Source organism: Drosophila tropicalis, unplaced genomic scaffold (assembly GCF_018151085.1).
Source record: "Drosophila tropicalis isolate 14030-0801.00 unplaced genomic scaffold, ASM1815108v1 contig_158, whole genome shotgun sequence".
In the NCBI taxonomy this organism is placed as follows: domain Eukaryota; kingdom Metazoa; phylum Arthropoda; class Insecta; order Diptera; family Drosophilidae; genus Drosophila; species Drosophila tropicalis.
Genome location: NW_027172602.1, coordinates 13,740,520 through 13,766,859, shown reverse-complemented (window position 1 = coordinate 13,766,859; position 26,340 = coordinate 13,740,520). Strand labels below are relative to the sequence as shown.

Genomic DNA, 26,340 nt, shown 5'->3' with positions numbered 1-26,340 from the left:
ACAACCCAAACAGCTATCCATTTAAAAAGGACTTACATATGCAAGCCATTAAAGTGATGACGCCTGTTCCTGTTCTCATTCTCTCGTTTGTTATGTGTATGTGTACCTGTGATTCAGTGTTTGTGTGTGTGTTTGCGAAAGAGATATTTAATGATATGCAGAGTGTAGTAGTAGTTGTTGTTGTTGTTGTGATTTTGTATGCGTTGGAAAAATGTATTTGTTTTTTTTTCGTGTATTGTTGGAAAATTAATGAAAATTGCCAGTAACAAATTTTCTCGGTGTGTGTATGTATGTATGTATGTATGTTTAGGCATATGTAAAACAAGCATCAAATATGCCTCTCCTTTTTGCTTATTGGTCGTCGTCTTTGTTTCCATTTGACATTCCACGCAGGTGCAAAAGGGCGACCGGCAACCTGGCACTTAAATGATTTATGTCTTTTGTTCTGCTTTTGTTTGTTGCTCTTCTCTGGCTCTTGCGACTTGGCGAATTCATTCAATTGATTCGGCACGTAAACCATGGCAAGTGCAAATAACTGTTTCAGTCCTTTTTGGCCATAACATTTTATACTTGACAATAAATTCGTCGCCTTCATCGGCTTACGGCCTGCCTCTCTCTCTCTCGCACACATTTCATGCTAAATCAGAGCGTCTTTTGAAAATTAAGGCCGTAATGCGGCCTACCAGCAGGCATCCCAACTCCATCCGCATTCCTAACCCCAACCCCAGCCCCATCATCCATGGCATCATCCATTTCCACATCCGTCTACTTGGGCCACTAACCGCATATTTGTCGTGCCTCGGTGACCTGGTCTGGTCTTGCCATTGCCTTCTTTGACTGCCTTCTTTGTATGCCCAATAAAATTTTACAACCTTTACCAGCTCAGCAATTTGCGTAACTCTTTTGCCTACCTTTTGCCCATAGAATGTCGGATCCGAGTGAATGGGGGACAAGGCGAAAAGGAGTGAAGAGAGACAGAGAGCGAGAGGAATCAACAGCCAACAAAACAACTTTCACCTTTCATCATAACGCCACCGCTTTTTTTTGTCTGCCTTGTTTGTTGGTTTTCCTTCACCTGGTGGCAGCTGCTTTGAATAACATTGTTAGATCCCTTGGTCTGGTCTGCTCTTGTTTTGTCTGAAAAGCAGCCTCCATTCATGCATTTTTTTAGTATGTTGAACATCAGAATGACATTTGAATTCATGAATCCATTAAAAAGAAGTTAGGGTTAGGCCTTTAACGGCCCTCCCGATTACATCAGATGCCAAAGTGTATAAGCCAATTAAATCCGGACCAAAAATACTTAACTTTCTATAGCTCTGTGTTTTTATCTTTTGAGTATCTCGGATCTTTTGGCTCTTTTTTCAAGAGTAATTGATGAGCTTCATTCCTGAATTTCATAAATTGGCTAACAATGATCAAGAATATATAGCATACGTTATGGTAACAAACAGCAAATTTATGGAGTTGTTTAGAAACATTTAATATTAACAAGTTCAGAGCTTTGCGTAAAGAGAAAGGCCTTTGAGCCTTCTATTTGGCTTTCTTGATGCTGAAACTGCAATCCCCATCTAAAATTAAATTCCTAGTAAGGACTTTCCCTCTCTCTCTTTCTTTCCTGCTCTTTAAAGTATTCACTTAAGTTTGAAATTTTCGTTTCCAGTAAAATGATGCGATGATGCTGTAGTGCTACATAGTTTGCTTATGCAAGAACTATGCAAGTTTACTGTATTGAAATCTTGTTTAAACTTTTTTCTTGCCACTGGCGATTTGTTTGGTTTAGAGCTGATGCTGCTGTTACTGTTCTTGATAGTAAAGCTGCTCGAGGTTGTTGTTGGTGCTGGTGGTGGTAGTGGTGGTGGTACTGCTTATCTACGTTCGAACAGCATTTGCTGCTTGCTACTATTTGCCACCGTTTCATCCTGTTATCGTTGTCGTCCTCCGTCCCTTGTCCCCGTCTTTTTTGGCTACAAGTTCGAAAGTTACACGGAGGATTAACTTGTGATTATGTTGCCAATGTGAACGCCCTACGCGTTCCAATGCCAGAGAGTTTTGAGTTTGAGTTTTGAGTTGACAGCCCTAGCCAGTTGAAATGGTGAAAACTTTTACTAGGCGATGGTATTCGTTTGGCCGCGGCTTAGCTGCAGCTTAGCGGCATGTTTAAGCTCGCATGCCACACAGTGGCAGAAAAAGGGAGACAGAGGTAAAGGAAGGGGCGGGGTCGCGAAAGAAGTTGTAGCAAGAAGGATGGGTGTGCACCTAGCACTTCGTTTAAAGTCTAGACCGCAGTGTAATTATCCGAGAGTGGTGGTAAATCTTCTGTTTGGCATACACACACACACACACACACGCATACACACTCCCAGATAATCATTTATACTAAACAGTTGCAAACTGTGGGCAACTCCGAGTGCTTTGGGATGAGTGTAGGGCGGTGGAATTTTGAATGATGGAAGTTTAGTGTTGCTGCCGTTTTAGTTGCCTGGTAGCAGCATATAAAATAGCATCAACAACAGCCTAAGGCTATATTTATAATATTTATTCATGAACTGAATTTGTATTCTGGTTAGATATTTTATAAGTTACCCATTTCTATGCTTCGCTGGCGTCTATCACCCATCCCCCATCTTTCAAATCCCTTTTTATACCCTTGCAAAAAGGGTATATTAATTTTGGTCAGAAGTGTGCAACGCATAGAACGAAGCATCTCCGACCATACAAAGTATATATATTCTTGATCAGCACGACGAGACGAGTTCAACTAGCCATGTCCGTCCGTCCGTCCGTCCGTCCGTCCGTCCGTCCGTCCGTCCGTCCGTCCGTCTGGATCAACGCAAACTCCTCCTAGACCGTAAGAGCTACAGAGCTGAAATTTTGCACGTAGGCTTGTATATACTGCAGGCGTTGTATATCTCGGATTCAGCCGGATCGGACCACTATATCATATAGCTCCCATACAAACCCCAAAGTCACGAACAGTGACTTTTCTCAATAACTTCGTTATTTTCTTTGCTATTATCGTGAAACTTAATATTAGAGAGTTTACTACGCCTATAAGCGTTTATGCCAAATTTGATCAAGATCGGGTGACTATATCATATAGCTCCCAAACAAACGGCCAAGTCACGAACAGTGACTTTCTCAATACCTTCGTTATTTTCTGAGCTATTGTCGTGAAACTTAATATTAGAGAGTTTACTACGCCTATAAGCGACTATGCCAAATTTTATCAAGATCAGGTGACTATATCATATAGCTCCCATAGGAACGATTGGTCGAAAACAGTGACTTTTGTAAATAACTTCGTTACTTTTAACGCGATTGCTTTTAAATTAAACATTTCTTAATTTAATATATATGTTAATGACTGTGCCGAATTTGATAAAGATCGGGTGACTATATCATATAGCTCCCATAGGAACGATCGGTGGAAAACAGTGACTTTGATCAATATATTCGTTATTTCCTATGATTGTAGGCCTTTCTTTCTCAAGCTTAAGCCTTTTTAGATAAAACGTTCTTCCACATTGATAGCTAATAGGTAAGGATAGAGTTACCAAAAAAGTTGCAAGGGTATACAAACTTTGACGCGGTCGAAGTTAGCCCCGGCCCTCTGGTTCTTTATTTTGTTGCATGCTCTTCATGCCACACTTTTATGCAAGCAATTTTTTTGCCATCCACATGCTGTGGGTCTGTGAATGTCCTATGTGAGATGCATGGATGCATATGAACCGATAAAGTATGACCGTATTGGATCAATTTTAAACCCATTTGCTCATATTGTTTTTGCTCTTCGAATTGATATGCAAAACTTTGACAACTATTAAATAGTTGCTTTAAAAAGCCACTCCCAAGGCGCTGTGCACACATTAAATATGAAATGATTGCCAATCAATAGGGAGAACATGTAGGTACATAAGAGACGCTGCAATGGAAGTGGATAGAAAACGTAGCTGAATGGCTCGACGGCTGTACGGGACAATCGGTGTACATATAGGAAAAGGAAGTGAATTGGATTGGGCTGATTTGGAGGGTGTGGCGACTTGGACATGGACACACTTTGAAATGGGTTCAACATTTGTCTCGGGCCTGGTATTTGTATTTGCGATGTCGCCTTCTGTGTATATATATATGTGTGTTTTTGGCCTTTTGATGCCGTCTTTTATTACATTTGTGTGGTGCTACTGCTGCTTTCTTTTGGCTTTTTCTTCTCCATCCTTCCTTTATTGGCTGCCAGTTAAACAACAGAAGGGACGATGAAGGGGGGCCAAAGGACCAACTCTTCGCCGTCGTCACGTAGACAAAAAAAACCTAGCGAGAACGATGACGACAGCCAAACACATTGGCTTGACCTGAGCCTGATCCTGATCCCATTCGTCGCCAGTTTAAAGTCTTTTTCTCTTCTCCTCTCTCTCTCTCTCTTCACGTTTCTTTGTGTGTGTTTGAAATGCGAAAAGGTCATTTAATTTCTTTTTGATTTGTTCATCCTGTCCCTGTCTGACCATTGTATGTGTGTGTTGTATTCAAGTTCTCGTCGTTTTGGGGTTTTTCGTCATTAAAGTGTAAATGTATTTTTAAGTGGGGGAAAAAAATTCGCTAAAGCCAGGCAAATCTACAAGAAAAATAGAATTACCAAAGCGGCGCCGAAAAAGCCGCTCAAGTTTCACTTTTCTGCTTTTTGCCTCCCACCTCTTTGGCTCATCTCCTTTCTTCCTTTCTTAGAGTTAATAGCATTTTAAGTACAGCAAAAATCCAATCCAGTAGAAGGCAACATAAACAAAAAAAAAAAAAGTAGAGAAAGCTGAAATTGTTGTTATAAACTTGATCAAATTGAACTCTGTGCGAAAAAAAGGAAAGCGAGAAAATGAGGATAAAGTGAATGGAGGGTGATAAAGAAAGGAGAATATTATTCAATTGAAATTAAAAACACATTATTTGATCCCATTTCATCAACCTCGCGATGGTTTTCAATTTAGTCAATGAATGTTCACTTTTTGTGTGGTTTTCTGTGGTTTCGACAAAATAACTGATTTTAATTTTCAGATTTTACGATTTCCTCTCCAATCTGGAATCCTACAGCAAATTACCACTTTACTTCAAAAGCGTACACTTATTTAGTCATTCTTAGGATTTCTTGTACCTATCGTATTTTCGATATTTATTTGATCTTTGAATTCCATCTCTTCTGTAGCATCTGTAATCAAATGGGCATTTTTGTCTGCCATCTACATTTCCTTGTACAATGTTTACAAAATTAACTAGTTCATTTGTATTTGATTGTCAATTCGAAGCGTACATACACTTTAAATTGCCCAAGCATACCATCCTACACATTTTATACATATGTATACCCTAAGTACCTACTCATATATTTATACCCTTGCAAAAAGGGTATATTAATTTTGGTCAGAAGTGTGCAACGCATAGAACGAAGCATCTCCGACCATACAAAGTATATATATTCTTGATCAGCACGACGAGACGAGTTCAACTAGCCATGTCCGTCCGTCCGTCCGTCCGTCCGTCCGTCCGTCCGTCCGTCCGTCTGGATCAACGCAAACTCCTCCTAGACCGTAAGAGCTACAGAGCTGAAATTTTGCACCTAGGCTTGTATATACTGCAGGCGTTGTATATCTCGGATTCAGCCGGATCGGACCACTATATCATATAGCTCCCATACAAACCCCAAAGTCACGAACAGTGACTTTTCTCAATAACTTCGTTATTTTCTATGCTATTATCGTGAAACTTAATATTAGAGAGTTTACTATGCCTATAAGCGACTATGCCAAATTTGATCAAGATCGGGTGACTATATCATACAGCTCCCATACAAACGGCCAAGTCACGAACAGTGACTTTCTCAATAACTTCGTTATTTTCTGAGCTATTGTCGTGAAACTTAATATTAGAGAGTTTACTACGCCTATAAGCGACTATGCCAAATTTGATCAAGATCAGGTGACTATATCATATAGCTCCCATAGGAACGATTGGTCGAAAACAGTGACTTTTGTAAATAACTTCGTTACTTTTAACGCGATTGCTTTTAATTTAAACATTTCTTAATTTAATATATATGTTAATGACTGTGCCGAATTTGATAAAGATCGGGTGACTATATCATATAGCTCCCATAGGAACGATCGGTGGAAAACAGTGACTTTGATCAATATCTTCGTTATTTCCTATGATTGTAGGCCTTTCTTTCTCAAGCTTAAGCCTTTTTAGATAAAACGTTCTTCCACATTGATGGCTAATAGGTAAGGATAGAGTTACCAAAAAAGTTGCAAGGGTATACAAACTTTGACGCGGTCGAAGTTAGCCCCGGCCCTCTGGTTTTTATTTATATTTACTTATGTATACATACATACATATGTACATATGTATGTATGTATATATGCATATACATGTATGTATATATATTTTGTTGATTTTATTATTATCATTTTTTCACTTTTGCTGTTGCTGTTGCCGAGGCATGAAAAATGTATAAACTTTTTGGCACAGCCTAAGGACAAGCAGACATGATGCAAAGGGAATGGAAAGGGAGTGGGACCATTGCGCGTGATATGGGTGGAGGTGAAGGCAATGCGGGATTTCGAAAGACGTGGGACACAAAACGTAGGCAGGCCAACTGTTTGGAATACTTTTTTGAGCTGCTTTGCATTTTTGGCTTGTGGGCTTAGCTCAACAAAAAAAAAAAAACAAAACCAACTCACATGGCAGGAGAATGTGGCACGGAAGGCGATGCGGGGGCGGGACTGGGCGGTCTTTAATGCCACACATGAGGTTTGTCATTCAATTTTGACGCGAGCAACGCGTTGCTTGGTGATAACCCTCGCTTCAGGGCAGGCAGACGGGCGGGCAGAGAAACAGAAACACAGACAGTTTCGGATTTAGATGCCAGATCCCACATGGCATCGACTCCACCTCCATCACTTTCACTTCGACATCGACTCCTCCTACCATTCTCATCAATATGCAAAAAAGGAAGGCAGGCAGGCAGGAAGGTTCATCATCTGAAAGGGGTTGCCATTGGTCATCCGCCTTCTAATATCTCACTCCCCGCAACTTTTCCATACTTCCGTTCAAGGCACAATCAGTCGTGCGTCAAAAGCAATGCAAACTTTTGAAAAAAAAAAAAAAAAATTGTTTGAAGGCAAAAAATGAATAAAGAAAAAAAATGAAAGAAAATTATTTTGGAAATGTCAACGTGAAACTTTTGCACAAATGCCAAGCTTCCGCTCCAACCTCACAGCAGCCATCGCTCCTTTTTTCTTCTTCGTTTTCCGCTTCCCATTCTCCGACCAGTTTCCACACACTATTCGAACAAGACGCATATGCTTTTCGTTTACCCGGCCGTCCTAGGCGTCCATTTTGTGTTGGTTCAAATTCCAAAACACAATTGAATTTCATGTTTGACATGCTGTGATCCCCTCCTGCCGTTTCCCTTTCATCAGTACCTTTTTGGCACCGCAAAGTTTTCTTTGTTTTGCCGGGGGCACGAAACAACAACCAAAAACAGAAAAAAGCAAGAAAATTTTATTGTGATTTCCATTGGCTTCAATTTCGAAATCACAGTTATGTATTCGGGACTGCATAGACACTCATTGTTCATAGTATGCCTTTGGGAACACAGTTTTGTGTAATGAATTCGGATTTAACAAAGCATCAAAATTTAATATCAACTAGAAAAATGTTTAATATTCCAGTGGATTTCGAGAGAGTGTAAGATAAAACTAAACAAAGTGACTCCCACAACTAGTTTAACTTTTAATTTACGCCTTTTCCTGAGACTTATTTGTCAATAATCAAAAGCATAAATCACTCAATTAGTTGGGAATAGCAAAAGGCGAATCAAAAACTGATCAAGTTTACATTACCAGCTAGTATGTATCTGTATTTAACGTATATGGTGGGGTAAAAGGGTTGAGATAAAATTAGCTTGCCTCACAGCCGCTCCCGCTCTCGTTTTCGCTCTCTTGGGTTATATATAATTCAATTTAAAAGCACTTTGCGCCAAGTAAAATGCCGGCATCAAAGGTTTTTGTCAACCATTTTTGAAGGGTTGTTGTTAGCTGGGCTCTTTTTTATTTCGTGCTCCTTCTTCTTTTCACACAGCTTCCATTCGCAATTTCTCACACCTTAATACGGTTGAGTGAACGAGCGTACCAAGTGGATGGGGGACTTGGCGTCGCCGAGGCAGGGGTGATGTGGTATATAACACTTCTTCTACTTAATTACAAGTCAGCCGCTTAGGTGACCCAACGTAACACCCAGGCGAGCATCCCTCGAAAGGATCAGAAAATCAAATTCAAACTGAAAATTGCTCTCAATTAACTTGTTGGTGGGTTTTTCCACGCCAAAAACAAAAACAAAGCAAACAAAAAATTGACACCGAAAAAGGCTAGGAAGGGAAAAAGGATTGAATTCTTTATGCCACTCCCTATGCTTCGCGTATTTTTTTGTTTTTTTGGTCAAACAAAACTCTCATGCGGCAAAACTTTTAATTTGTGAAATTTACCACGAGAACAAAGAGGAGAAAAGCTTCAATTACATATTAGATCAAGGGTAGCAACGACTTTATAATGCTCTCCATTCTTATTTCTGTCTTCTCCCAAATAAGCTCATGATTGAGAAAGTTATTTTAGGAGTACGTGACAGAAGATAATTTCGGCTATACTGGTATTGATGATTAAAGGGTATGTCTTCACCCATACTTACTTACTGAAAACACGCATTAAAAGCTTGCCACAGAAGCAACAATAACAAAAAACAAAGCATCCAAAAAGCAAAAAAAAAGTGTTGCACCCCGTTTCACAGAGAGGAAGAGGAATAGAAGGAAGTCGAAAACAAATAATTAAACTCTTGAACTTTTTCATTTGTTTGTTTTCTTTTTTTTTTTTTGTTGTTTGTGAGAAAAATAGAAAATGGTCCTTCACTGTTATTTTTACTTTTCCACCCTTTGTGGACCTTAAATTAATTAAATAAATTAGAATTTGGCCAAATATCAAATTGAAATAAAACACTTTGACAGTGCAGATGTTATTAACTTGATGAGAGAGCTAAAAGAAAAATGCGAGCAATTCGAGTTGAGGGTTAAGGATAAGGTTAGGGGTCGGTCACAAGTGATTGCCCTTTATCACTTGCCACTTGAGTCCACTCTGAGCCATTGCAATGGAGAGCACAACCAGCACAAACAGCTGCCATTGCATAAACAATATTAACCAAAAACGAAAGAAGCAATGACAACGACGAACGACTCGACTGCACGGACCAAGGATAGAACAGAGAACGAACGATGGCCCATTAAAAGGCATTGGCAATGACAAAAGCACTGGCAAAAGCAACGGTAGAGGTAATCTGTCTATCTGGAGCAGGCGACAAATTGGTCAGAAGCAATACACACATTTCCTACTAGGTAAAGTCCAACTAGAGCTCATTGCTAATACATTCTTTTGCCCATTTTTAAATGATTCTTCTTCGTTTTGCTTAGATCAAGCTTAGAAATCGCACATCTATTATTCAACCAATTACCCTACAAAAACAATAACGAAAACAATTGTTTTGTTAATCGGAAAATAATGGAAACTGCTTGATGTCATTCAAGCATTTAGTTGAGAGCATTTTGGTTATTAAACAATTCGTCGCCTGGATCAGTCAGTCTCATTTTTGTGCTTTTGCTTAGATGAAGCACAAACTAAGTCAATGCCTGCACTTTGTGTCAATGTTATGCACATCAGCAGACACTCTGGGAATGGGTGGAAAGGATCTGAGGAAAAGAGTGAGGTCATGCTACTTAACCCGCAAACTGCTGACGCTGCCACTGCCACTGCCACTGCCACTTTTCCATGTGCGTGGAGCTGAGGAGCTCCTTTTGGGTTAGCAAACTCCTTGCCAGTTGTTTGCATTGCAGCGGCAGCTGCTGTCAATAATAAATTTCCGTTAGAGCCGCAGCAGATTTGCAAGAGAAAACCAGTTGGCTGGCCTGACGGCACGTACCCAGGGAGAACAAGCCAAGAGCGAGATAGAGAATCAAGCAGGCAGGCAAACAGCAAGGCAAGGCAAGCAAGCAGGCAGGATAGACAGAATGAATGGAGTGATAAGGAAGGAAACACATAAGCGCATTGCAAGACGATGAGCATGAGCAAGAGGAAACGGAAGAAGATTGCAGCTCGCTTCTCTCTTGCTTGGGCACTAAAAAGATGACATAAAGATAGACACAAGCGGGTGTTGAAATTGAATCGGGGATGGTGGTGATGGTGCAGGACGATGCGCTAGCATGCAAACCAGACAACCGTTCATCCATCCTCTCCCCCACTTCTGCCGCCTACTGTCTGTCGGCTAGATAAAGTATACGACCGATTGCGCGTTTTGCCAAGACACAAAGACACTCAGCAAGCGGGACGACACGTTAAGAAATTTATTGAAATTCTATTGAAACGAAACGATTTGACTGCAAGTAGTGTTGAAGAAGAAGAGGAAAATGAAGCATGCAAAAAAAGAGCTCACACACATATACACAAATCGCTGATAAAGTGGAAAATGAGAGTAAAAACAAGACAAAAATGAAAATTGTCGTAAATTGCAAATAAATTGCCATCTCGCGCACGGCATTCAACTTCAACTTTGCATACAGGAGAAACGGCAAAACAAAAAACAATAAATAAAATAATCTTAACAAACTTTGCACTTAATTTTTAATTTCTTTTTTGACTTTTCCGTTTTTTTTTTTTGCTTCTTGATTTTTTTTTTTTGGACAACGATGCTCAATTTAACCTTAGACCAATCCAATCCATGCTTGACTGAGCTCTTTCTCTCTTCTCCGTTCCCCCATTCACTCATCTACCTTGAAACGAGGCCGCTAAAAAGAAAGTCTCATTTCTATAGCATACTTAAGAGGGCTGTGCAAAGCAGAGTAAAATATACGAAAGAAATGAAGAGCAAAAGCAAAAATTACAACCGTTGAGGAAGACTACGAGAAGAGAGGAGAAAAGACCAAATTTAATTTGTGCTCAGTGGCTGTGGCGTCCTGTTATTGTTGTTGTTGTTGTTGCTGTTGCTGCCATGCAGAAATTGCTACCCAATTACGTAATAACATCTTACTGAAGTTGCTTCTCTTATTATTTAATTTTTTGTTCTTTTCTTATTTATTTTTTTTTTTTTTTTCTTTTGGTCTGGTCTTTCTTGTTTTCTTTCCATCATCTTCCACTTGGTAACTTTCTTAAAGGTCTGTCTGAGAGATGGGCCCTCATTGGGGCACAAATTGGGAGGAGATTTAAAACATGATGGGTGCCGCTTGGCGCTTATTAACACAAAAAAAAAAGGAAATGAAAGAATATAATAATAACACCACCAACAACAACAACAACAACAACAGCAACAGGGAAAACAAAACGCTGTAAAAACAAATCGCAGCGGCGTCAAATCAACTTTATATTTTCTTTACTTGTTTGGTGAGAGGCTGACGGGGGAAAGCCCCAAAGGCCACATTAGGATATCCAACAGGCAGTAGAAAAATAAGTAAAAAGAGGGAAAGGCAGTTTGCCATGTCTATTAACTTACAAGATTTGCTCGTTAAGTTGCTCATTTTTGGCCAAATTTCAAAAAGGATGCCAATACAACAACTTGTTTAGTTCGTTCACTTAATACTTTAGAAATACTCTCCAAAAGCGCTTGGTTTGGAAACACTTCGAAAACCAGTTCAGAATACTAGTTTATAATTGAGGTGTCTCAGAAATTGTATGCAACTTATGATAAACAGAAGAACTAGAACTAGTTCAGCAAAAATCTAAGGCAAATTTTAAGCATTACAAAAGTCAACTAAACAGTAAATGAAATCTTTCTACAAAGTACGCACAAACAACAACAAACGCAACAGAAATGCTTACAAAAAAGAAAAACAGGAAGCACAAGGAGAAGAAGATAAAGAAGACCGAGGGAAAGAGAAAGAACAACAACAAAAAGGCCATGGGCATTATGTCGAGCGTAATAAGTGCCCTGTGGTGCAGCTTAAGCAGAGACCAGCAGAACAAGATTCTGAAGCAAATAACATAAAAAATCCAGCCTGCTGATAAAATTACATAAAGACAGCAACCCAACCCACAGACAAACACACACACACACGCACACACACATATACACACGACGTACTTATACATACATACATATAAAAAATCATGACTATATATTATTTAAGAATGTTTGTATATTCAAAAAGTTGCTTTCTTTGGCAGAGGAGAAAAACCACCGCCGTATGAACGGAAAATCGAGAGAAGCTCCGTGTATCCATTTACAAGTACCTTACCTTACGACCCACCAACCCACCAACCAACCAAACAACCGACCTTAGAACCCAACAACCTACTTACCTACCTAGAGGCATTGGATGAGTGAATTTTTGTTGGCAATTTATGAATCGACGAATTAAATTATGCGTGCAGTACATTAAAAATAACAGCAAGAAAACGAGAATGAAAAAAACAAGACACAAAGTTATAGATGAAAACAAGCAGGAAGATAAGACCAGGCGGCTACGACCTGAGTCTGGTTGGGCTTTTGTAGAAACAACAAAAAAAAAAAAAAAAACAGAAAATAAAAAAATAAATAAAAATAAAAAGAAGGAAAATGAAGCGTAAAACGAGCTAAGCAACAGATAAAGTAGAATGTGAAATAGGAATTTAAAGACTTGTTTTCACCTACCCCGTAAAATATTTGAGATATATACACGCAACTTGTAGGAATTGACCAAATATTCAAGAAATCAATAGTTAACTCATTTTCTGACGCGTTATTTACCCCTCTGACTTTCTTTATATGAATGTATTTACAAATATGAAAACGGTTGCACTTTCATTGTTTTTTGGCCCTTACACTTGCCTCCTCTTGTTAGTTCGCTTTCGATGAGCCTCATTTCATTAGATTGCAAATCCTCGCATTCTAAACAGAAAACGAAATCATATTCATTTGGTTTTTTTTTTTGCCATCTCCCTCACTTTTATGCAATGGCCAATCAATGTGCAATTGTCATGGATATATACATACATATTGTGTGTGTGTGAGCCACCCCGTCTGTGTGTATGTATTGCCAAGGCAATAATCATAAAAACCGCCAAGCGCTGCTTTTGCTTTTGTTTTGCCAAAAAAAAAAAAAAAAAAAAAAGCAAAGCAAAGTGGAAGGAAATTGAGGCAATAATGCTGAGAGGGCCAAACTTTTGCCTTGGCTTGAGTTTGCGATTATTTTGCCATTATTTTCCATTATTTTACTTTATTTCAATGACTGTTTACATTAGGCACATACACAAACACACACACACACTCACTCACACACTTGCCAAGTGCTTGAGCTCTTTTTGGTTTCTCTTGTTTGTTCAACTGGGCAAAGGGAGAGATTTTATGTGTGTGTGTCTGCCACACACCAGCAGAAACAGCAGCAGCAGCCAGACCAGCAGTCTCAATTCTTTGATTTCGCAATACATTTGCCTGGACTCCCTTTGTGCACCGACCAACCCACCCCCTTCACCCTCCTTAGCGCCCCCACAGCCGCAAGCACATACAAACACACTGGGGAATTCATATACGATAAGACAACTGTTTTTCTTTTTTTTTTTTTTCGTTGTTGTTATATACCTACTCATACATACATGCATTCGAATACACTCAGTAAGACATATATATTTATATAAAGCATATACTCAATCCTGGTTTCCGTTTCGTCTTATCATTTCAGGCTGAAATATGGAGCGTCTTTATTGCGATTCTACGTAAAAGTGTTCGCAATCTGCAAGCCTGCACAGATGTGGGACTCATTGAGCATGTTCTGGTTCGTTTGCAGCGCTCCGAAACGGTTGTGGCAGGTAAGGGACTCTAATGAACAAGAGCAATCAGTTTTAAGTTTCTAATTTAGTTGAATCTAGATAACTGCATTGCATTTCGAATTTGCATTATCAAATCATTTTTGCTTTTTTTGCATTGTAAATTGTTGAATTGATTTAAGTTTGGATTAACAACAATAATATTCGTGAAGTTACATAGACTGGCTAGGCTGTCTGGGGAATAATTCGAAACATAGTTTTGGTTGCTCGAATACGAGAATACAGTCTCGTCGTTGGGGAGGGCTTCATATTCATCGACTGGGCTCCCAGTCCGAATTGTTTTTCGATTAATTTCACGCCTGTCAGCAGCGCTGACACGCCCAGTCGACCTAAGGAACAACTGCCGCAGAATTCTACTGGCTCCAACTCTGACATTGCCACCGCTACAACCACACAAGCATCCATGCGCGCACACACACACAATCGCACAATCACACACGCATACATAAAGTCTGGTGTGGTGGGTGGAAGGCATGCGAGAAGCAGCAAATTTGCTCTTCATTAGCGGGGCAACCATCTATCCGACCCGGCACCCTTCGTTGTCATTGCCTTAGGCATGTTCATGCCTTTGGCTTTGATTTTGATTTTATTAAGTCAATGACACATCTGTGGCATAACCTTTTCAGTCCTCTACCCACTCACTCATTCACTCTTACTCACCCTCTCTCGCTATCACTCCCTGTCTGTGTTTCTCCATTCGTTTCTTAATCATTCCCCACCATCATCTTGTATTTCTCCTTCTTCATTTCGCATTTAACGAACTGTAACTGCTGTCAATTTGCAGTCGCTGACTTTTGAGCTTTCTGGTAAGACGAGGAAGGGGATTGAAAGGCGAAGGAAAAAGGGGATTCCCTTCAGTAGCAAACAAAGACATAATTTCTCACTTTCTCTCTCGCTCTCCATCTCTGTGTGTATGCGTGTGTCACCTGACAAATGCCGAAACGTGACACTTGCCAAGAAATTAGATAAGTTAAAAGTTCGTAGAAGAAGTAAGAAGAAAAGTTCTCCAAAACACACACACACACACACACACTTACATGTAGACGCCCAAACGCATGTGTGTCTGACAGATATCGAAGTGAAAATTGTTTTTAGCCATATTATAACATTACGAAAAAGAAAACCTAAAAAGAGGAAAAATACAAGAACAAAATTTACTATAATTTCTCATCTTCTTCTTAACAATTGCTGGCTGAGATGATTTTGTTTATCAACAATTCTGAAACATTGCGCTGTTAAAACTTTCAGTTGTTAAATGCTAATCGACAGATTCGAGGAAAACGTAGAGATAGAGAGCATCTTGGGATTGACATGGCTCTTTGGACATTTCTTGCTTTTACTTTATTGGTCGTTTCTTGTTACTCAATTTCCTAATTTACGCAACCCGAAACGTGTTGATGGTGTGTGTGGGTGTGTGTTGGAGTGTGTCCATGGTTATGTGTGTGTGGGCATTGGAAAGTTTTAGCTTTCGGCTTGGTCTTGTGTGACTACTCCTTACGCTTCTTCTGCTTCTCCTTGGGGACCACCGGCCAAGCATTAAAACGGCCCCTGCGTCCCATTTCAATTAGTGTGCATTACAAATTAAGTTTGGGAATAGCGCAGTAACCAAAACGCAAGAACCCTAGCAACAGGGCCCAGAGGGCAGCCAGTCTTCGTCTCTCTCGCTCGCTCAGGGACAGCGGCAATCAGTTTGAACTTTGGCATTAATAACTATTTGGTCAAGCTTTTTGAAATGATTGAAACTGCCACCGATTATGGGTCGGCAAGATAAATGAGTTGGATGTTTCTAGAAAAGCACAAAAAAAAAAAAAAAAAAAAAAAAAACATTAACTTAAACTCTTTTCTCTTTAATTAATTAATGACTCACTAAAATGCTTCCTTCTTCTTTTTCTCTATTTACAGATTTGCTTATCGAAATGTTGGGCGTATTGGCCAGCTATAGCATTACGGTTAAAGAGTTGAAATTGCTCTTTGGCACCATGAAGGCCAATAATGCCAAATGGCCGCGACATTCGGCAAAATTATTGAATGTCCTTCGACAAATGCCACATCGCAATGGACCCGATGTGTTCTTTAGTTTTCCAGGTCGTAAGGGTTCGGTAAGTCATGCAATTTTTTACGTTTAACATTTAATATACTCAAACTTTGAATTACTCACTCTATTTCTGTCTCCCTCCTACTCTGATCCATTTGTTAGAGGAATCCGTTGTTATTTTTTCTGATATTCGGTTTCAGGCGTATGCAATTCTTCCGTTGAATGGACAACCACGCCCAGCGGTAGTTGTCACTACCCATACGCAGAAATATTCATAGATATGATGATGTTTCTAGAGGGGGAAAAGAAACGTAAACATACATATGAACATACATTTTTATGTATACATATCTGTATATATGTATTTGTGTGTGTATAGATGTCGTCCAATTTTACCCATCTTTTTTGGATATTTCCGTGGGAGGGAGGCTTTTATTTTATTGCGTGGCACTTAAATCGAATTCGAAATGCGTGTGTGTGTGTGTGTGTGTGTGTTGTGTCCATTTGTCGTTTCATGTCCTGTCCATCTGACAGTTAATATCTGTATGTGTATGTGTCTTCTCCCCGCCTCTTTTATCGAGATGTCTCCATCTGCCCATAAATACATAAAAAAATGCTATAAAGTGAATTGGAAGTCAAATGCGAACTGTCTGTGTGTGAGAAAACTCACAATTGTCGCAAAATGTTCAATAAACAGACTTTTCTCTTCAGCCATTCCAGCACGAGCCGGAAAAATGCTAAAACTGTTTATTTTCAGCTCGGAATGCATGTGTATCTACCTCTGCGACTGCATCTGCGACTAATGACATTGATGATGTTGCCTGATTGCAAGATGCCTGCCTGATGAGGCACGACTTACATAGATAGATGTAAAAAAAAAGGAGAGCGAAATAGAGAATGCAATCTGCAACAGACAGATTTTATTTTCGTCGTCCTGCTTGTTTTTGGGCAAGAAACCGTTGTCACGTCCTTTCTGTCTGACCCATTGCCAAGATGCTCCAGCCCATTATTGATTTAGGGCCACAAAATGAACATCAAGTGAATGAATTTAGTGTCATTGAATAGGATGGAATAAAACTAGGCACAAAACGGACTAAACTAAAATAGGAAATAAAATAACAAAATGAAAATCATTTTAGTTCGTTCAAAGATACATACATACATATATAACCGTTTTGCCGTTGAGCATTAGCATTACTTTTTCATCAACATAATATTTAAAAAAATGTTCTCATTGAAAAACATATTAACTATTAACCTGCAGAGTCAATCCTAATTCGAATAAAGCATATATCTATTGGAGAAGTTTCTTTCTTGATGATTTCTTACATAAATGTAAAATTCAATCGGTTTGTAGTTTATAAATAGAAACAAAGATTGCTCAGTTTTATGGCATTAATGCTTCGAATTTATGTTGTGGGCTTAAACTATTTAAATGTGGTTCAAGGAAATATATTTATAGACCTGAATATCCTACTTATGCCATATCCTCTCTGTCTCTCACTCTCTGCTCAGCAACATACTAACATCCGGGTGGATGGGTGAATGGTTGTGAGTATTGGTTAGGCCACAAAATTCATGATAAATGAAATGTACTCATTTCCTTTTAATTTTCAGTTCATTTCTGTTGCGGCTTAAACAACTTTTGCTTGCTTTGCAGTCAGTCAGACCTGTGGCGTGGTCATGGCCATTTAAAATGGCTTTGAGGTTGTGTATGTGTGTGTGTGTGTGTGTGTTCGTAGTAGAAGTAGAGAAATGCCACAAGTAGCCAAAGTCAAAGTCCGTTGAAAAATATTTCGAAATGTTTTGCAGACTTTGATTTATGTCTCTTTGTTGGTGTGTGTGTGTGTGTGTGTGTTTGTCTGTCTGTGAGTGTGTTTGTGATGTGGGTTAGTCGATGCATTTGGTTACCGTTTGCCGGTTGTTAGTTGGTTAGTTATTCCCTCCGCCGCACCTCACAACACCCCTCTAAGCCCATTAAGGTGTGGTTTTAGGTATTTGCCTTTTGACTTTTGTCATCATAGCTTCGGTTCGGTTAAGTTCTTTGTTTAGACAATTATTAATGAGTTTTTAGCCAATTGACAAACAATCAAACACATAATTGAGAGATTTAACTGAGTGAAAGCTGTGTGCTAACCATTTAACCAATCTTACCAAACCAGCTCATAAAAAAACTAATCAGTCCAAAAGTTTGTTTCTAATTGCTTTCGCTTTTGCTATATTGTTTTTGTTTTGTAGGCCATGGTCCTGCCACCGTTGGCTAAATGGCCTTATGAGAATGGATTTACCTTTACCACATGGTTTCGATTGGATCCAATTAACTCGGTGAACATTGAGCGAGAGAAGCCATACCTCTATTGGTGAGTACTATCCATCCCCACTCACCCACTCCTTGCCCTCTTCTGACAAATGTTCTCTTTTGCTTACTTTTTGCAGCTTCAAGACATCAAAAGGTGTGGGCTATACAGCGCATTTCGTGGGCAATTGCCTTGTCCTGACCTCAATGAAGGTGAAAGGCAAAGGTTTTCAGCATTGTGTCAAATATGAATTTCAGCCACGAAAGGTCAGTACCAACCCCTGTACATAAATATATTGTATATTCTTTACAATTGTATTTTCTTCGTTTTTTTTTTACTGTTTTCAGTGGTACATGATTGCCATAGTGTATATATACAATCGTTGGACGAAAAGCGAAATCAAGTGCCTAGTAAATGGACAATTAGCCTCGTCAACTGAAATGGCTTGGTTTGTTTCCACAAACGATGTAAGTAACTTTAGATAGGTAGTAATTAATTCCCTAAATCTGTTGATTATTTCTGCACGTATTGCATAAGTGGGCTGAACTTTAATTTAGCCTTATTTAATGCCATTAAACTAAAATATTGTTAATTTTGTACAGCCCTTTGACAAGTGCTATATAGGAGCCACGCCCGAGTTGGATGAGGAACGTGTTTTCTGTGGCCAAATGTCGGCAATATATTTGTTCAGTGAGGCATTGACCACTCAACAAATCTGTGCCATGCATCGTCTGGGGCCCGGCTATAAGGTAAGTACATCCGTACATTCGTTCATATCAAATAAGCCTTTGTCCAATAAACGAAAAAGCAAAAACAAAAATCTACTACAAAGAGCTCTGCACTTGCTCTCACCTTGCACCAGCCGCCGACGCCGAATCACTAAACGATATACCGTATCGTGTCCAATTGTCTTTGTACAAAGAACAAGAAAAAAATATCAAAGAAGTTAAATTCGGCTATGCCGAAGTTTATATACCCTTGCAGTCCTTGACAATAATAATTTCACATGTTCAAAATTTCTTTTCTGCAACTCAATTCATTAATATACAAACAAAACAATTTTACTCTTCATACTATGTACAATTTGTTCTTCTTCTTCCCTCATTCCCTAAGCAAAGCAACGCACGCATACACATACAGTTTATATAGCGTTGCGTCTGTGTGTGTATGCATGTGCTCTGTTAACAGATGGTGACGTAGTAGGCAGCAAGCAGAGCTGCCGGCAGCGATTGAACCGATTTATATAGACTGTAACTTGTGTTCTATTTATCCGATCAGGGTCAAATTTTGGGATCTGAGATTTTATATCAAATTCTATTATATTGGTAAATTTCATGGGGATACTCCAATTTTTGCAAAAATTTTTGTTCCAGAGCTATATGATATAGTAGTCCGATCCCAAAGATTTTCATACTTTATCTCACCCGGGTAAAAAAAAGCTCCCAAAAAAAATTTCATCCCGATAGCTCTTAAGATGGCTGAGTAAAACGCGTACGCACCGACGGACAGACGGACAGACGGACAGACGGACAGACGGACAGACGGACAGACGGACAGACGGACAGACGGACATGGCTATATCGACTTAGCTTCTCATGCTGATCAAGAATATATATACTTTATGGGGTCGGAAACGTCTCCTTCTGTGCGTTACAAACATCTGACCAATTTTATAATACCCTCTGCAAGGGTATAAAAAGAAAATTAATGTAATGTTTGTTTTATCTTCTACTTTCTTTTTCGTCTTTTTACACTCTCTTTCTCTCTCTCTCTCTCTCTTGCTCTCGCTCTCGTTCTATTATCCTGTGTGTTTCGCTGCGTCTTGTGTACATCAATTTGCACCTGCAACAAAACCAAATCAAAATGCAAATTTAAACTTAATGCACATACTAAAAAAAAAAAACAACCACACTGAACAGTCGCAATTTCGCTTCGATAACGAATGCTATCTGAATCTGCCGGATAATCACAAGCGGGTGAGTCACTTTCAACTTCTACCAGCCACAACGGGAGGCGGTGGCGGCGGCTCGTCGTCATCCGGCTCGGATGCGGCGACAGCTGCTGCTGCCGCCAGCGGGCAACAGCAATTGCAATTGCAGTTCCAAACATTGGCCGCCGAGCAGGAGGCACGCGCCATTGATTGGTCTGATGAGCGTTTAGATTTGAGTGCGGCTTTTGTTAAAATTCGTGCAGTTCTAACTGCCCGCAATGCGGTCGCTTTGGCAGCCGTTCAGGGAACGGCGGGAGCAACACCGAATGCTGCGACATCAACAACATCAGCTACAGGCGCAACAGGGGCAACGGCAACCGCAGGAGGGAGTGGGGGTGGTGGTACTGCAGTAGAAGCAAACGCACCACCAACTCCTTCAGGCAGCAGCAGCAACAATAATTTGGATTCAGTGCAACAGTCGGACGATCCACTTGCCCATTTGCCAACTGGAAATGCTTCTTTTGGTATTTATCATTTAATTTAATTTTTGTTTCCTTTTACAAATTTTGATTTCCCGCTTTTTGTTTTTCTTTTTTTTCGGTTTATTTTTGTTGTTATTGTGATGATTGGTCATTTGTCTTAACGTGCCGCAGATCAACTGCGTCGTATGTCCAGCCTGACCAGTCTTAATTCCATGGTCGCTGCCGCCATTGGAGCCGACACAGAGGAAATCAACCAGCTAAAAGCTGTAAGCAATTTATTCTTAAGTCCTATCTCGCACAGGAGGAAAACTGTGAAAAATTCATTTCACTTGTTCACTGTAAGATGCTTGGTTAACGAACAAAACAAAAAACAGCTAGCGAAAATGTAGCCACCAAAAAAAACAAACAACAAGAGGAAGTCTAAATGTAGAATGTCTACCATGCTAAGGCTTATGTCCATGCCCATGCCTCCTCCATTACGCCTTAGCCAAGCTCGTTGTACTCTAACCTATAAAGAGGATTTTTAAATTCTTTCCCCGCGTCTTCCATTTACTCGTTGCCGAAATGCACTCAGAAACATCAAATAAATACCCACAGAGGATAACCCTCAGGATTCGCGAACCCGCAAAGTCTGAGAATTATATTACCTATTACTATTTTATTTTCAAGATGTTTAAGAACTCAAATTCATGGGATCGCTATGAGGGTTCATATGGTAGAGACAGACTGACTTTGAAATGGCATCGCAAACTCAAATGACATGAAAATAGGTATCACTTGTCACGAACCAAAGCAGTTTCTTAGTTCCTGAGTTCCTTTAGTTCTCATACATATTCTCAAAGTGTACTTTGTGTTTGTGTAGAAGATACATTTACGTAGAGGTAACTGCTTGACACAGTGCGAGGCCATTATGCTTGCCTAAGTTGTATACTATGTATAATGTATGTGCGATGTGTAAGCTGCTCTTTTGCCTGAACGCATAAATATGTTGGCGCAAGGTGGTGGGATAGAGTAAATTTTCCATGCCTTCACTAAGTAATAATGGAATAGCTATACATATACGTACATACCTTTGTACATACATGCATGCTTGCCAAGTATTATGTATACTGTGTATTTTATACGTACCTATATTTGTGTTATTTTTTGTTTTGTTTTGTTTTTTGTTACCTTCATCTTAGGTTTCTTTCTTTTTTTTTTTTTCTTACGTTGCTTTTTATTTTCTTACCAAAAAAAAAAAAAAAAAGAAAAGAAGTATTTTTAGCAGCAAATTATGCAGCCAACAGCAGTGTGTACAACAACAGCAAGAACAATAAGCACAGCTTGCATATATATACACACTCACACACACACACACACACACCTACACACATATACACCCGCATTCACATCCGCACAGCAGCTGCAGCTAGAGAGAATATTGCGCATACGCCTAATGCACCAAACTCCATAAAAGAAATGAAGCTGCCAGCCAACGAGCCAAAAGTTGAGGCTAACACAAAATTGCGTCGTCATCTTTGTTCTATGTGTTTCTATATATATATATATATAGATATATGTACTTATATACGATATTTCTGTTGTTGTTTGTGTGTGTGTGTGTGTGCCGCCAGCTTAAATCCAAATGCCAACTGCAAAAATGGCCTACGTTTTTCTTCCTTATGTTGCCCTCAAAATTAAACTCAATATACACAGTGATGAGGATAACAATGATGATAAGGATAATATTTATAATGATTATATTGATGATGATGATGACTAGAGCCAAAGCCCGATCTAATCTTCAACTTTCTCACTCTTTCTCTCTCTCTCTGTCTGCCTCTCCATATTCATTCAGGTCTTGTACGATGGTAAACTATCGAATGCCATTGTCTTCATGTACAATCCGGTGGCAACCGATGGTCAACTCTGTTTGCAGTCATCCCCCAAAGGAAATGTTTCATATTTTGTACACACGCCGCATGCGCTGATGCTGCAGGTAAGTAAACATCTATTGAGAAGGTCCTACCCAGGACGAGACCCACTGAGCGCACACAAACATAACTTCCATGCCGGATTTTACGACACGAGCGCATGTTTTGGCATTTCTTATTAGCTCGCCACCTCTCACCATTCACCGCCCACTTTCTATTACTAGGTCCTGTCTCACAGGACCTTCAGCCACGATGGCCATGGTCCTCTTCCTTCCTTAATGCGCAGAGTTGAGCCTTGTAGGCTCCAAACAAAATTATTCAATAAATTTTGTAGTAATTTCTTATACAAACAACACAAATCATCTAAAATAACAATAACAATGAATTAAAACGGCACAGTGGGTTGAGTATAAGGCAGAAAAGCAAACTAGAATTCTAAAAACAACTGTGCCCAACAATTGAAAACAACTGATTCCACCTGTGGATAAGGACATTTTCAATTTGATGCATTAAACACAATTCGGAATACTGAAACTAAATCCATGAAAACACAAACTGAATCTAGTCTTTTGCTTTCCCAATTTCAACTAATCTAATACGCATAATGTTAATGTTACAGGATGTCAAGGCTGTGGTCACTCATTCAATACACTGTACCCTCAATTCCATCGGTGGCATCCAAGTGCTCTTTCCACTTTTCTCCCAACTAGATATGGCTCACGATGGTATTGGCGATATCAAGAGAGATCCAACATTATGGTAAGTAAAAAGGAGACATTGTTACGGTGGTCGACTGCTTATCGACTCATCGACATCTTCGTCGTTTACAGCTCGAAACTGTTGGGCTTCATCTGTGAGCTAGTGGAGACATCACAGACAGTGCAACAGCATATGATACAGAATCGTGGATTTTTGGTCATATCATTTATGCTGCAACGTTCCTCGCGGGAACATTTGACGCTCGAAGTTCTGGGCTCTTTTCTCAATTTGACCAAATATTTGGTTACCTGCCTATCGGCCAACAGTGATCTGCTGCTTAAGCAGGTAAGTCTCGGCTAGTTGATGGTACGGGGATATTTTTCATATTGAAATACAAAAATTTGCTTACATCTCAATCGAAAACTGAGTCCATCAAAATAAAGATGTATAATATATGGGACCACGCTGCGTATGCGCAATGTCTGCCAAGCATGTTATCCTCGTTTGTTTGAATTTAAATTGAATTGAATGTTAAAACTAAACTAACTAAATTAAACAAATATTAATATTTTATGTCTCTATGTTATGTATTGATATCAATTATGATTATTATTATTATAATTATTATTATCATTATTATTATTAGTATTATTAACTTTGTATGTAATTAAGTTTGAGTTTAAGTGAATATGAAATCAAAGTCAGGCATGGAAATTCTCTTTAACTCTTTTGGTTTGTTTTGTTTTGTGAGCATTTCATGGAAACAAATTATTTTAATACCTTCCGTTTTTTCGTACCCTTTTTTTTGTGAGAAAAAACATGTGTATCTTTACAAAAGCCTATATACATATCTATCTATCTCTCTCTCTCTCACTCTCTTCCTTGTTGTTGTACTCTCTCTCTCTCTCTCTCTCTCTCTCTCTTTCTCTCTCTTCTACACCTTTGGGTGTTTTTACTATATTTTGTTTCTTTTATTTCTTGGTTCCCTTTGCGGCATGATAATACCTCTGCAAACAAATTCAAAATGATATGCTCTATCTATCGAACATTCTTTTTGTATCACCCACACTTCGGCCCTTCTTGTGTCTGTGTTTGCCTTGTGATGATGACGGCTTACAGTTGAACACGGGCCTTCGTAATCCCTTCAAAAAGTAAACACCAAAATAAAACCGAAATGTATATGCACATACTGTTATATTTATGCTACATTCAATACACATATATGTTCAAAAAACACTTATATTAAGTAACTGCACTTGCCAATCTTTTAACCAAACATTTAACACTTGGGACATCCCTTTGTCTCTTGTCTTATTTACCCCTTAAACAAAAAACATATTAGCATTTCCTTCAGGAATGTTGACATAGTTAGAAAGTTATGCCTAAATGTTTTCTGACTTGTGTCCAGAAATCTAATAAAACAAATTGAATGAAAGACACAACTTCAATATTCTTTTATGAAATTGAAATTGTTATTCCTTTTATCAACCAATCTCTCTTGCTCTACCTCCCCCATAAATATGCATGGTGGATAGATGTTTTTCAGACTCTCTTCTCATATTTTCGAATTGAGTTTCAACTATATTTCCGAAACAAAGAATTTCGTTATAAAAAATTGATTGCATACTTTGGGGAGATCAGATTGGAACTGCTAATATGAACATCGTTTATGTTTCAAGTTTTGATTTTTCTATCCGCTACTCAGAAATGAAAAATGTACACATATTTATCAAGAAACTTTTTGAAAACGAAATATGTATGTGAACATATATTTCAATACTTAATCCGATTTATTCATGAAATAATCTTGACCAAATTTTTATGAAAACAATAGTTAAAGACATCATAAGCACGCATTACATGACAATATTTGATAAATTGGGTATATGAGGTTATGAAATTTGGAACGGATTCTTTCCGTTCATACACTGCGTAGCGGATATATATATACGCCTATCATATGTACGTACGTATTTGCAATCGGAATAATTCGATTCGAATGTATGTACTTGGTGGCACACGGCATGTTTCTTTAATTCCGGCACTTTAAATGATATTTGCATGTGTTTTGGCTTTGGCTTTTAATAAGCTTTGCTGGCTATATTCAACGAATAATAACTTAATAATTGGCTTAATTTAGCTCTTTTATTTTCAAGAAATTCGTCTTTTGTTGCGCGCACAATTTTCTTTTATAAACGCTTTATTAATAAGCTTTGCTTAACTTTACTTTGAAAGCGATCAAAATTAATGAGACAAAAAAATTGCAAATTATTTTTAGTCATAAATAAATAAAAACAAGAAATATGAAAAAAGAGAACGTGCAAATTAATTACAACTTAACTGTTCTTCTTCTACTTTGTCTGCTCTCTCGCTCTCTCACTCTCACTATTTCTTTCTCTCTCTCTCTCTCTCTCTCTCCCCCGCTCTGTCTGTCGCTCTCGCTCCCCTTCGATCTAAAACTTTGTTACACGTACCATTTATTCTCATGTTTCATGAATCCTTCGTCACTTACATACACACACCCATATACACACGTACACTCACCCACGCCTAATATGATACACAAACGCATACGTAAAATCTTCTTAATTTATCGATAACTTCTGTCATCACCATACAATAATCGATCGAACAACAACAATAACAACAACAGTTCTACCAGGTGAAGCTCAATTCTGCGATTTATACTCTACATAACCTACAAATATAAAGTTTTGTTCCATTTCCGTTCCGTTACATTCCGTTCCGTTTGTGTCGTTTATTTTGAGTTACATACATACAAATACTTAAATACGTTATATGTGTATTACCGCTCTCTCTCTCTCTGTCTTTCTCTCTCTTGTATTATGAGAAAATATTGAATGTAAAATGTAAATCTTATAAAAGTTTTATTTTGTTTTTGTATAATCTATTACGCCACAAATATATATGTATATATATGTATGTGTGTATGTAGAGACGACCACCAGAGGGAGCTCTGGAATGGGTCTTAAAGTTGTATATATACCGACATAACTACATTTTGTTAAATACCTGCGCTCTCATTTCAATCATGAAACCACATTAACCACGTAATCTTTTAAAGTTTTGCATTTGCCACATAAGCC

General features: G+C 38.8%; 1 protein-coding gene across 22 annotated transcripts in view; it reads left to right on the top strand.

The window, feature by feature from the left end:
* The window catches only part of rg (rugose), a 164,490-nt gene that overhangs the window by 113,559 nt on the left and 24,591 nt on the right, over positions 1–26,340 (top strand). For 16 of the 22 annotated variants that reach the window (XR_011033891.1, XM_068303526.1, XM_068303528.1 and 13 more), the window contains 11 exons: positions 13,733–13,859; positions 15,780–15,976; positions 18,151–18,272; positions 18,349–18,475; positions 18,557–18,676; positions 18,812–18,958; positions 20,129–20,663; positions 20,793–20,887; positions 22,459–22,599; positions 23,154–23,293; positions 23,365–23,578. Coding sequence is in view for 21 of the 22 variants with exons in the window: in XM_068303526.1 (XP_068159627.1) it covers positions 13,733–13,859; positions 15,780–15,976; positions 18,151–18,272; positions 18,349–18,475; positions 18,557–18,676; positions 18,812–18,958; positions 20,129–20,663; positions 20,793–20,887; positions 22,459–22,599; positions 23,154–23,293; positions 23,365–23,578 (1,965 nt within the window). In the remaining variant the exon portion in view is untranslated. The remainder of the gene's footprint in view (positions 1–13,732; positions 13,860–15,779; positions 15,977–18,150; positions 18,273–18,348; positions 18,476–18,556; positions 18,677–18,811; positions 18,959–20,128; positions 20,664–20,792; positions 20,888–22,458; positions 22,600–23,153; positions 23,294–23,364; positions 23,579–26,340) is intronic. The other 6 variants (XM_068303541.1, XM_068303535.1, XM_068303533.1 and 3 more) reach the window with 2 other exon arrangements.